At 26.0% G+C, this 14,426-nt stretch overlaps 1 protein-coding gene across 14 annotated transcripts; it reads left to right on the top strand.

Annotated features, from left to right (window-relative positions):
- The first annotated feature begins 618 nt into the window (after window positions 1–618).
- Window positions 619–14,105, top strand: LOC126906638 (uncharacterized). Of its 14 annotated transcripts, none has more exons than XM_050687326.1 (8): window positions 1,615–1,734; window positions 9,548–9,676; window positions 9,767–9,901; window positions 9,973–10,204; window positions 10,960–11,066; window positions 12,031–12,395; window positions 12,599–12,720; window positions 12,781–14,105. In XM_050687326.1, the coding sequence occupies exons 5-8, from the start codon at window positions 10,961–10,963 to the stop codon at window positions 12,869–12,871; spliced, it is 684 nt and encodes a 227-aa protein (XP_050543283.1). In that variant the 5' UTR covers window positions 1,615–1,734; window positions 9,548–9,676; window positions 9,767–9,901; window positions 9,973–10,204; window position 10,960; the 3' UTR covers window positions 12,872–14,105. The 14 variants fall into 14 exon arrangements, with proteins under 14 accessions (XP_050543293.1, XP_050543288.1, XP_050543280.1 ...); XM_050687328.1 differs by lacking the exon at window positions 9,548–9,676 and adding an exon at window positions 4,035–4,066; XM_050687324.1 differs by lacking the exon at window positions 1,615–1,734 and adding an exon at window positions 6,739–6,868.
- Window positions 14,106–14,426: the final 321 nt, after the last annotated feature.

Genomic DNA, 14,426 nt, shown 5'->3' with positions numbered 1-14,426 from the left:
ACAAACGTTATGATAAATAGTGAATTGATCCAGGGTTGAACAATATTGAATGAATGATGTTTAATATCCTACAAAACTTTATCACATATCTTAATGGTTTATTACACAATAGAATGTTTATGATTTGAAAGTGAAAATTAAAATTTGTACTTACCTCGTACCCACGTAATGTAACGATTATTTCAAACAATCCAATGTTAATTCACACTGTGTCTCACACGCTGTACACTGCACGTTATACAGTTAATATAACCGTTAAAAAAAAACGTTTAATTATAAATAATACGGAACCGTTACACAAAATCTATGACTGTTTTATTATATGTATACAATTCTATACACTTCATATTTTTTTATTATAAATATAATTCAACAATGTACCCTTATTTGATTTTGTTGAATATGTATACTTTTGTGAGAGTATATTTTATTGAGTGATCGACACTAATATTTTATAAATATTCCTGGCCAAAACAAGATTCAAAAATATTAATATCTGTGTAAAAAATTTATCAAGGCGGTATTGTTGTGGCCCAATGTGTCCCGGCGCTAGCGCTTTGAAAGAATTCAGCACAATAATCATCAAGACAAAAATTAAACACTAGAAATATATTCGTAAGTTCTTTGTGCTGTCTGCCAACACGATGTCCGTTAAAACAAAGACATTATGCTCAATGACTAGCTACCCAGTAAGTATAGAGATGCAATACACTTAGTCCAATAGAATTATTATTGAATTAGTTTAAATCTGAAGTAATTGTAACCTCTAACTCATAATAAATATTTATTATTAAATGAATAATTAAAGTTTATTTCGGTTTATTCTAAAAATAAAATAATTTTAAAATATTTGAGGTTTTAAATATTATTAACATTAATTTTCATGAAAAAATAATAAAATAAAACATCACTATTCAATGAACAAATCAATGTAAAATAAAAGATTCACCAAAACCAAATTCACTTTAAAATTATTCTAAGTTCCGTTTAATTTGAGAAAATATTCTGAGTTCAAATTATATAATAACAAAAAAAACTAAATCTCAAGAGTGTGTAGTGACTATGGAATGATCGAGAATCTTCGCGACGGATAGGCAACACAAAATGCATATAGCGCGAATGTTCTCGATCACTCCATAAGAGAATCTTCTAGAACTCAACACAATATAAAATGGCGCGACGGAACGATAACGTCAATCAGTTAGTTAGCTAGTCATCAGTTAATCAATTAAGTAGTTAAGTACACGTAGTGCATTAATATAATTTTTATATAATTTTTCTTAGTGTTTAAACAATAAACCGTCCACATTTTTTCTGTTATATAAATTAGTGTTTTTATTTATTTTAAATCAATAAGTGAAGCACTAAAAGTGTGAAAATAAGATGTGTGAAGTTAGAACGAAGATATATTTAAGCGAAAGGAGAGAATAATTAATTATAAATTAAAGTATTTTTATTAGTTATTACTATTAATTGTAGTGTAATAACTAAAAATAAAGTGGCTCTTCAACGGATTGTTTAAGGCTGACCAGACCTCAGAGGGCTCCCAGGTCTGCTACAATGATTCATGGTAATAAAATTTTATGTGATGAAATACGTTATTTAATTAAAAAGAGAGATGTTCTTTACAACGCGGTACGAGAATTGATTTGTGTAAACAAACAATGATATGTAATACGTTGTATATTGCTAATCCATACGTGCAGCTGTATGAACTCATTTATGGCTTTTTCGGTAAGGACCATGCAAACAAAATTAAACTATCACACGCCTCAGCGGCGTCGACATGTCACTGGCAATCGCCAACGAGACATTTGAATTTAAATAAGTATCAAAATAATATTATAAAATGTACCCCTGTTTTTTTGAAAGCATGTCCTCATGCTTAATAAAAATTGCGATTGTGTTTTTTTTTACTTTAGTATTATCTGTACTAATGATATATGAGTTGGTGTCTGAGATTTAAAATGTAGGAATTATTATTTTTATACAATGAAGAGATAATAATATTATATAAGCATAACGTATGGGTGATATATTTTTGTTTTTGTTCGAAGTCTTCATCATTATTTCTGTGTATGATTTTCTCGAGTATTTACATGTTCACTCAAACATTATCGTACACTATTAAAGTTTTTCATATTCAGCTTGTTCTGATTGATTGACCGAATATCATTCCTTTTGGTTAACGAATACACCTGTATGTGCCATACCACGTGTAGCAGAATCTTTTTCATTTTTAGACTATGTGTTTAGTTTTTCTTTTACTGAGATAAATATTTTAATATTTCTTATAATAGTTATGTTTTGCCATTAATTTGTTGATAAATGTTTGATTAGATTTGGCATATTTATTGTTGCTTAATTGCTGGCTACAGGATTTTGTATTTCTTTGGTAAAACACTTTTGATTGCAGACAAAATAATGTACGAAATATTTAAGTTACTATGCTTATACTCTGGTTATTGATTGATAGGTTTGACTTTCAGTATAATGTTGATTGAAGATGTTAGTATTAAGCGTGTTATTTTTGTAATCTACCCCATGTTTATTATTATTAACATTATTTGGCGCGTTATATTTATTAAGTACCCCATTATTATTTAATTCATCATATTTAATATTATGCGCGCTGTTCTTATAAATTACCCCATAATCATTATATTCAATATTTTTATTATTTTGTGCGCTTATTTCATTTTTTACCCCATTTTTATTATATTTATTAGTCTGCGGGCTATATTTATCATTTTCATTTTGCGCGCTATTTTCATATTTTACCCCATTATATTCATATTCATAATTTTTATCATTTCGCGCATTATTTTTATATTTTATCCCATTTTTATTATATTCATGATGACACAGTACCGTATTATTATATTTTATATATTGCGCGCTATTTTCTTTATCAATTTCATTATTTTTATAAATTTGCGCGCTCATTATACTTTGGGGTATATCTTAGGGTATATTTCGGGGTATATTTTCATTATTTAATCGGGCGTCCCCTTTATATATTTAATCATTTTTTATTCTATATTCATTATTCGTGCAATTTATTCTTGGGGTTCATCATTATTGTTGTTTTGAGAGCTCTCTATAAATATATTTTTCTGTTGTAAATATTCTTTTGGATTATTTTCATTAATATAATTATCCATATTATTATCATAATATCTTACATCGCGATGTTTACTGTTTTTTTTTATTGAAATGTCAACATTAAGTGAATTCACGTTTTCATTGGTATATACCTGTGTATTACGCGTATTGGATTATAGTGCACTGCGCTTTCGTTTTGGTCGGATTATAGGCAATAATAAAATATTACTGCATTTATGATATTCATGGTACCTTACTTTGAGAAACAGTTAGCTACTCTGTTCTCAATGAAAATTTTATGTTGAATCATGAAATCATAATCTAAAATTTTTAAAGTTAAACAAACAATTCTTGCCGAAGGGATCTTTAAATTTGTATAGTATAGCAAACTGATGTTATCGAAAAAGACGATAAATTTTCTATTCATTAAAAATTCTCTAAAATATGTAATACCAAATACTAATCCCAATAATTCAAGGGTAGTGCTAGAATAGGTTTTTTCCGATTTGAGTAATTTACGAGAAGCATATTCAATCGGTCTCATAACATTGTTTTCGTTTGGCTGTTCTAATACCGCTCCCAAGCCCATTAAACTGGCATCAACAGTTAAATACGTTCCCCTTTCATATGAGAAGTGTGTCAGCAATGGCTTCGAGGTCAGTATTGATTTTAGTTGTTGAAACGCTTTTTCATGGTCAGAGTTCCATGACACTATTTTAGATGCGTCTTTCTTTATTAAATTTTGTAATGGATATACTATTTTAGCGAAATCTTTTATTAGNGATATACTATTTTAGCAAAATTTTTTATTAGTCTACGATAATAACTACACATGCCTATAAAACTTCTAACTTGTTTAGTTGTTTTGGGTGTTTCGAATTCAGTAACGGCTTTAATATTTCGTGTTAACGGTGTAATACCCTTTTCAGATATGCCGTGCCCAAGAAGTTCTATATTATCAGTAAGTAAATTACATTTTGATGTTTTTAAAGAAAATGAATATATATCTAATATTTCAAATACGTTTTCTAAATTAAATATCGCGGATTCAAAATCTTTTCCAAATGTGGCTAAATCGTCAATAAATATAACTACTGATTTAAATAGATATTGAGAAAATGCTTTATTTAATTCTCTTTGAAAGATAGCGCTAGAATTACGAAAACCTTGTGGTAGACGTGTAAATGTTAATAAGCCATGTATGGTAGTAAATGCTAATTTATATTGATCTTGTTTTTAACCGGAATTTGAAAAAACCAGAATTTAAGTCAAAAGTACTAAAATATTTTGATCCTTCTAAACTTCTAAAAAGGTCTGCGGTTCTTGGTAAAGGATAATTATCAGGTTCTACCATATTATTTAGATCTTTATATGATACGACTAATCTATATGAGCCTTTCTCCTTTTTATTAACTAAAAACGCAGGTGAAGCATAACTAGATTTGGTATGTATAACAATATTGGCTGCCATTAATTTGTCTAATTGTGATTTTAATTCCTCGCGCTGTATAGGTGATACTCTATGAGGTGAACAAAATTTAGGTTGTTTAGCATTGGATTTTATCCTAATTTCACAGGGTTGTACATTGGCTGGATGTAATTTAGCTATATCTGAAGTAAATAAATGTACATATTTTTTTATTAGAGAGATTAATATATTATGTTGATCAACCGATAAATGCGGAGAAATTTTTATTTCCGTACCTTCTGAGTCATAAATGTGTTCTTTATTGTTGTTGTTAATTGTATTAATAGTTTGTTTTTGTGTTTTATTTTTGTTGTGTTTCGCTATTTTATCCCTAATTGTATCTAAAGATATGTAATTTGTGGTTTGAATNGCATTTCTTAAGTTAAATAGGTTTTCAAAAGGATATAAATAAAAGGATTGTGAATCATCAAAAAAATTTGACCAAAAATAAAGTTATTATTCTATCGGCAAACATTGTATTTACTTGATCTAGATATATGTATATGAATTTTCTAATAATTCTGTTATATTAAACAGTTTTTGGGAAACAAAATTTCTGATATATATATTAAATTTATAGAATTATAAAGAGCGATAATGTACTTATCAGAAAAGTTTTTAACAGTAAAAAAAATAAAAATTTTTATATGAGCTTGTTAGAATCGCATTGGTTAGTTTAAGTACAGCGAGAATACAATTATATGGTATATATGATATTATCGTTATCATGTAATTTAAAACTTATCAGTAGGTAATAAACTTGACCTCTAAAAAAAAATAATTCTTAATATGTAAGTAATTAATTTAGAAAATCATCAAAAATTAAATATTTTTAATTAAATTAATTTTAATTTTAGAATTGTTTTAAATTGAGGTATAAAAAGTTTAACTCACTGAAAAGTAAAATCAGTACAAATATTTAATTAAAAATATAAGTTAAATTATATATTATTTATTAACTTTATAAATTAGGACTACTTTGATATTAATTTTTTTAATAAAGATTTACTTCTATAAGACAATTTATTTATCATCGGATGATCTATTGAAAAAGTTGAATTATTTAAAAAAAAAATGTATTATACTATATTTAATAATTCATATTTCTCTCTTTTTTTTTTTTTTTTTTATTAAAAAAATTTATATTCCGTACTGTCTTGATAAGCGTTTTTTTTTTTAAGCTAATACTGAAAAGAAGGAATCTTTTCAGTATTAGCTTATGTTGTTAATATGTATTACAAAAAAAATTTTTTTTTAATATATTAGTCCTATATTTAATATAAAATAGTAATTTCTAGTTGAATAAAATACTTAGTAACATTTAATTATATTAAACTATATGTATTTGGATAAATTGTGACTAAAATGCATATAATGTTTAATAAAGTTAAATTATTGAATTGATCGCCATAATAACATAATAGAATTTATAACATATTTTTGTAGTTTGAAAAAAATATAGTACTAATTTTATTAAATAAAATATTACGTTATTTATGCGCTGATATATCATTTTTTATAAGTATTGGTTAGAAATCTTTGAAATATTTAAGCATTTTTTTTTTTTTTTTAAAAAGAATACTACTGTTTAAGTTGTATTAATCACGATATTGTGTAAATATCGACGAAAGAAATTTCTTTCTTTCTTCTGATTATATTTTTATAATTCGAAAAGAATTATTATAAAAATAAGATTTTTTAAATAAGAAAAATCTAAAGTTAAAATTATATGTAATTACTTATTAAGAAAAATTAATTATAAATTAGAAGTTATGTGTTTTTTTTTTTTTTTTTAGACAATATTTATATTTAATTTTGAATTATTAAAATAAAACCGTTTTTTTAATAAAAGTATTACATAAAACTAAGATTCTTTAAAATATTTTTAAGAAATTTTTATGGGTTGGAGGTTTAAACAGATAAAACATTTTTTTTTATAAATAAAGTAAATAAAAAATTATAAACGGTATTAATAAATTGTGAATTTTTTTTATATAATAATAATCTCGGGGTTTTCGAAGCTACTAGTTGGGTGCCACTTATAATAACTAAAAATAAAGTGGCTCTTCAACGGATTGTTTAAGGCTGACCAGACCTCAGAGGGCTCCCAGGTCTGCTACAATGATTCATGGTAATAAAATTTTATGTGATGAAATACGTTATTTAATTAAAAAGAGAGATGTTCTTTACAACGCGGTACGAGAATTGATTTGTGTAAACAAACAATGATATGTAATACGTTGTATATTGCTAATCCATACGTGCAGCTGTATGAACTCATTTATGGCTTTTTCGGTAAGGACCATGCAAACAAAATTAAACTATCACACTCCTCAGCGGCGTCGGTATGTCACTGGCAATCGCCAACGAGACATTTGAATTTAATTAAGTATCAAAAGAATATTACACTTTGGATCTGTACAATAATCAGATTTAATTCCCTAGTTTATTGATTATTTTGTGTTTTAAAGGAGGGAACTCTGTTTTGGTGATCTTGTGAATTCATAATATATGACATACATGTACAAAAGATAACATAATATAATTAATATTATAAGTGATAATATAATATTACAAATGAATAATTTAACACACTAATAAATTCATCTGACTAGTATATAATTATAAAAATAAAATAATGTTTTATCAAAATTTTTTTTTATTACAAAGTTATTATTTATGATTGCTAAAGTGGAATAGACAATACTTATGACACGTATAACATATTCAATTTAAGGATCATTTAAGTCTATCAAGTGAACTAAGAGGGATGGTGAGTCAGTACGCGGTATTGCTTGATATGCAATGTTTCGGTTCGAGACTCTGTCACAAGCGGCTCTGTTTGCTAAACGAGTCGTTAGTTGCTAAATATGCTATAGAAACGTAACTGCTGAATTAAAATAAGAGTTTTTGGTAACAACAGTTTTCTTAAAAACTTATTTATAAAATGGATATTCTAAAAGTAAAATTTTGATGAAAAAATAACAAAAACTCAATATTTAGCATATTTTACTAAAAATATTTAAATATACACATTTATAATTTTTTCATTGATATTTTATTAAATTAGGTTAGTCCTAATCATAAGTTAAGATACACCTCGTATGTACTCAAATAGACATCTGGACGTATTTAAAATTCATTATAGAGAGGGGAAAGAAAATTTAAATTTTCTTTTTAAGCTACCAAGTAAAATTGTATTACTTCATTTTAAGCTTATTATGAGCAAAAATTAAAAGGTCAACAAATATTTTCATATCAGCATTACATATTTAATAGCAGAAAAACAAATGCCCCTCAAATACTCCACTGAGAGTTGTATTCATAAAAACATATATCTAAGAGCATAAACAATTTATTTAAAAAATACAAGAAAATTACAAACATACGATCTATCTCATTGATAATTATGTATCAAAATTGTATAAGCAAGGCGCTTTACAATAAGTTATTATTAGTAACTTGGAAATTAAAATTTATAATATAGTTCAGTTTTTATCGATTATATACTAAATTCAAATACGGGTGTTCAAAATTTAATTGATAAAAATGTGTAGTAATTCAAAAATAAAGATAAAGCGACTATGTAATATCGGGTGACCAAGGTTGGATTGGATATTTGGGGATTGGGTCAATTCGTGAGCAACAAAGTCTTATCGGGGTTGTAGAGTCCAAGGATTTACAATAAAGACAAGTAGATATAAAAATAAATGATTAAAATTTCTCTATAGAGGTATTATAAATGATCTAACTGGTAAGTACCTGACATAATATACTGAGGCAACGAAGAGTCGTTGGCCATCTCACGAATACTCAGTCAAAGTGTTTAAATATACAGTAGAAATCACATTAGGTTTTTAAACTCTTTTAGAGCAGTAGATAAAATAAGAAATGAATTAAGTTTCTCTCATAGAGGTATTCTTGTAGTGGCCGGGGTCTTGGCTTCCTATCTGATACCCAGTCGAAGCGTGATATTAACTGGTATGTGCTTTAGTGCGAATACTGAGGTATTCTTGGAGTGGCGGAGGCCTCCTTTCTGACACCCAGTCGAAGTATATGACCAAGCACTAACTAGTTATTAATGGTTACTACCATTCTTTACTCAGATTATTAATTCTAAATAATTGGGTTAGTATGAAATTACTTATTTCTTTTATATAGCTTCCGTAAAGATTTATAATACTTCTTTTAAATAAATAAATAAAGTCTTGATGCAAAAATGATTATATTCAATATCGTCTTAAAATATACCGACGACAACACGGGGTCGCGTCTAGTTTGAGAAGTATAGACTTCACAAAAAAATTCTGAATTCTATAATGAATTAAGAGCTTCAAAAGTGGAGAAGAGCTACTCGCTGGCACGCTCGCTCATGGACGTTCAAGCAGAACTAAGCCTTTTTATATTATTTTTAATTCCCTTCATCATAGGATGTTGTCGACAGTGCTTTGAGCGATTTTCAGTTTTTTGTAATAAATTGAATATAATATGATTATTATTTTAAGATAAGATTCATAGTATACAATAATCAATTTAACACATATATACTTATATAATAGCTAGTGTACAACAGTGTATATGTTATGACAGACAAATTAATTATTTGTTTGTATACTAGTAATATAAAATACAGATTATACATTTTTCATTGATAAATGTAAGATGCGCAATGCAAAGCATTAGGCATATTACGACAAATGTTGTTTGAAAATTATTTAAGGGAATTATATTTTAATTTTGAAAAATGAGAATGCGTTTATGTTATATTCTAGTTTTGGTTGTATTTTTATTTTTATTTAAAATACATTTAAAAAATGTTAGCAATAAAATTGTTCTACTAAAATTAAAACAAATTTTAGAAATAATATATTTTTTTTTTAATTTAATTTTTATTATCATTCATTATACAACGTTATTTAAATGTATTAACTTTAAATGTTAAAAGACTCCTTGTCTAGTGAAACTAAATTTCAGGTTACAATATAATTTTGAGAAGTATCACTTATCTCTATAGAAAATGTTTAGCCGAAGTATTTACTTTTAATTATTACACTGGAACAACAATTGTTATATGAAGTCCAGTGATTACGTTTAAATCGACATGTGTGTTTTATTTTTTATAAATACATAATCAAAATATAAAAATGTAATTTTAAAATTTAAATAAAATATTTTATGTACTATTATATTTAGAAAGACAAATATTTTTCTAACGAATTAAGATAAATAAAAATACATTTTATCATAAAGAACAGAAATTTTTAAAGCATATGCTTTAAGAATTATATGCTCATATGTCCATATGCTGATATCACAAGCAACAGAGAAGTAATATGTTTTACTAGAGAGTATAATAAAAAAAAAAAAAAGGGTTTCTTACAAATTTATTATTTTATTAGAACATATATTACGACGAAGGAAAAATAACTGGGAAAAAACCAAGACGAGGCCCAAGGAAACAATATTTTAAAAATATCTTGGAACTCATGAACTTCAACGACAAGACATTGCCTTTAATAGATGATGATGATATATTACGAATCAAAATAATTTGTGCAAATAAATAATTCAAATAGAATGACAAGGCTCTCTCAAAAAATAGTTATTATATATAGTTATTGTATATAGTCGGTACGGTATATTTTAACTTTTATAAAAAAAAACTGTTGCATTGCAGCAGACTATTAAAAGCTGATTCGTGCAGTATTATCTTATATAATTTTAATCTGAACAACTGAAGTTAATGCAACTACCATAACAGTATTGATGTTGATTAAATAATATCATATTTACTGTTATCTTGAAATAAAATTCGAAAATAGTAACACGATTTATTAAAAATGTTATTTTTTCATCACATTCATTATATAGAGATTTTATTTTAACATTAAATATTATCTAACTTATGTAATTTATAATATGAACCATAATTCAAATTATGTATACTAATGCTTACTGAAAACCAGTAATATTTTAGAATTTCAAACGTATTTTTTGTATGTTAGTAGCTAATAATTAGCTATTAATATGATAATTTAAATTATTTAAATAGTCGTCAAAATTAAAAAAATCATATTTTATGTAAATTTGTAATGTTAAATAAATTGTATATTATATATACTTTTTTTTAGTGTTTTATGTTTGAAAATCTCTTAATTTAATGCAATTATTTAAATATCTTAAAATCATAAAAATAGTAAAATATAAGTTGCCATGTGATACCCGTATGGAAACACTGATGTTTATAATCAAACATATATTAGTTAGTTATTAAATTTGTGAAGAAAGATTATTTTTTAGTCCTTAAATTCTACTACTGTTAACTACTATTAACTCGAAAATAATTATTTTGTTACATTTTTTTTTGTTGTTTACATTACTAAAAGGATGAAGAGGAATAGTTTTTTTGGTCGGCTGGCAAGATACTTGACGTGCTGTATTACAAAGAAAAAGAAGCGCAATGAAGGTGGTATCATAGCTCAACCTGGCCCAGGTATTTTTTTAATTAAATTTAGCCTAAGACGATAGTTAACCAAAATTCTTTCAGTATCCAGAATTTTAATGGGTACAGAAAATTAATACACTAATTTATTTTAATATGTTGTTTACTGTTATTAAGTATGACGAAATATATGTTAAAGTGCTCTCCCAATTTTATTTTTTTAATTTATATAATATAATACTGTGATACCTGGATAAAAATAGATAATTGCGCATATTTATTTTAATATAAAGAACTATAGATAAATAAAATAAATTAAAACTTTTGACAATGATAATGATTTTCGAAATATGTATCCGTATTTTGTTTATAAATTTTTTGTGGCTTTTTGAGTTATAATATCGTAATGTGACATTGAAAATAACTAATTTCCAATTAATTGTTTGTCCTTATTTAATTTTTATACATTGAAATAGTTGAAACGATTTATATATAACAACCAAATATCCAATATATCACGAATGTAAATATACTCTCAATGGATAAATAGTAGATACCAACAAATTGCTAATTTTAAACTTGAGATTTGAGTTGATAATTTATTGAAAAATTAAATTTTCCTCAGAGATGTAATAACCTATTCTGGTGCAAGTTCTAAAATATCAGTTGTAAATACAAATTAACCCCATGCTCTTTGTGAAATTCTAATTATTTGAATAAGTAATAGTCGCGATGATAGTAAAAAGTCAATTGGTGTTTGAGACACTCGATTATAGCACGATGGCCGTGAATTCCTAAAGTTTTTACTCAGGCAATTTGCCCTTCTGTAGTATTACGTGTGTCACTGTGTCATTGTTATAAGCCCAAACGGGGATACAAAGATGTAATGGGATATATGATTGCATCAGTATCATTTAATGTAATTTTATATAAATTCAGTCAAACAAAAAATTCATTTTAGACAAATTATTGTTTAAACAATCCTAATAATAAAATTTGATATGTTATTAATTAGAAATTATGGCACATGACATATGCCCAAATAGTAATAATCAGAAGGAATTGGTCACGATACAGAATGAAGATATCGATATGCAAATCGTAGGTGCATTAGTAAATGAAGAACAGAGTGAAGAAGAAGGCTTTGAGCATGTTATGATTTCTGTGGAGTCGAAAGAAGACACGCACTGTTTATACACTCAAAACATTGATACTGAGGATGACTGCTTAAATTATACGGCAGAGCACGAAGTAATTGTTGATGAAGGAGAAAGCTTGGAAACTAATAGAAATGAAGAAGGAATTATACGTTATTTTGGAAATAAGAATGAAGTTGGAAGAATTATTTCAAATGATAGGAAATGCTATTATTTCAATAGGGTAAGCATATTATAATATTGCAGTAATGAAGCACATTTAAAAATAGTATTCATTATAAATTATACAAAAATAGTTTATTTTTTGTTTCTTTCAAAATAATTTCAAAAATCGTGATACGTGATTCTGTCACATAGACGATATATTGATGAATTAAAAAAAAAAAAAAGCAATTTTGGAGTTAAAAATTATCTTTTTTTTCTTAGGAAGATATAGTTGGTCGTTATCGATATCATAGAGCTCCGCAAAAAGCAAAGTTTGTTATTGATGCTTCGCGACCAAATTGGGCGAAGGACATAGTGATAATTGGACAAATTTATGGCCAACGGTATTTATTATATGATTTAACAGTAAAAAATTCAATTAACTTTTTTTTTTGTTTCTACAGTTGCTATTATTGTTTAATGTTTGATCATTACACAGAGGACTGTATGCAGTTAGATATTGATTCTTATAATTTTTACCGTCCTTATTTGTAACGCGCCAGAAAAAAACTGCTTGTTTATACTATCTATTCGGTTAGTATTTAAATTTGATATGGTCAACAGAGTACTATTTCAGATAATAATAAAATTTAATATTGCGGCAGATTGCAATGTGTCAAGTAAAAAAAAATTATTATATTTATACACATCATAGTATATGTATATACTTAAATTTATTGATACAAATTGTGTTATACAAATGAACTTAAATAATTAAATGTATGTGTATTAATTAATTGTATGTAAATAAATTCATGTGTCAAAATAATTTTTTCCATTTATTAATACAATGACAAAATTTAACTAATCATTTAATATTACAATTATCATCATTTATGTACTTAAATTATAAATTTTAAATCTATACGATGTGTGATAAATCATCTTTTGTTGTTTCAATAATATTTTTTTACTATCAAATTTTGTAATTCAAGATCTAATTTTTTATTTTTTATTAGAATATGTAAAAATGTTTGCTAAAAATTATGCATTATTATTATTTCATATCCTATAATATAATAAAGTTGAATTAACAAGGCGCCCGGTGGTACTCATGTAAGTTCGTTAAAATTCGTTGTTTTATTTTGTCTTAAGTCAGGCTATGTCGAAGAAAAGGAATAAGTAGAATGGACTGTAATATAGAATGATTTTTTAAAACATGTAACAATTAAATGTATTATACATGAATCATAAAATCTTACACACACCGTTATGGATAAGGGGACACTTAATGCTAATTGCCACAATGGTACTGATATAAAAATACAATAAATTATAAATGTGAGAAAGTCTTAAAAAGAATATGAACAAGTTTATTTTACTTATCGACCAATTGAAACGGCTGATGATAATATTGAATTTTGAAAAGATCAATTGAAGTCGAATACAAGTAGCTGACCAACGTGTACAATATGCTGCTTATGATACTGTAATGTATCTCATAAAACAACGGCGATATACTGAGCACACAAGGGTGTGACAATCGCAAAGATATTTTAATTTTACAACAAGACGTATACAAAACTATTGGCTCGCCATAGAGCTTCTAGCTAAAATGTAGACATAGAGAGAAGACCGACAACAACTCAATGTAGCACAACGATAGCCAAATCAATCACAACACAAATTCTCGACAGCGCACTCAACCGATGTGTATCCAACAATAATATTTTTTTACTATCAAATTTTGTAATTCAAAATCTAATTTTTAATTTTCTATTGGAATGGGTAAAAATTTTTGTGTTTGCTGAAAGTTATGTATTATTATTATTTCATATTCTATAATATAATAAAATAAACGTAGTTTTTCAGCACAGTTTATATACTGTGTTGCCTACCGTGTAGTCAATCTTTAGTTAATAATTAACTATTAAAAAAGCTTAAAGTTAACAGATTTCAAAGGTCTATAATTTTTACTATTCTTACATGTAACACACCAATGCAACAATCAGTTTGTATTATTTCTGTTAGTATATCTTTTGACATTGCACCTGTTAGTACTATATCAAGTAAAAATATTATACTTACTAGTATATATATATAAGTGAAA

This window comes from Daktulosphaira vitifoliae, unplaced genomic scaffold, assembly GCF_025091365.1.
Source record: "Daktulosphaira vitifoliae isolate Bord-2020 unplaced genomic scaffold, ASM2509136v1 Scaffold_5, whole genome shotgun sequence".
NCBI lineage: Eukaryota > Metazoa > Arthropoda > Insecta > Hemiptera > Phylloxeridae > Daktulosphaira > Daktulosphaira vitifoliae.
The sequence above is the reverse complement of the archived record's forward strand: the minus strand, read 5'-3'. Positions and strand labels throughout refer to the sequence as shown.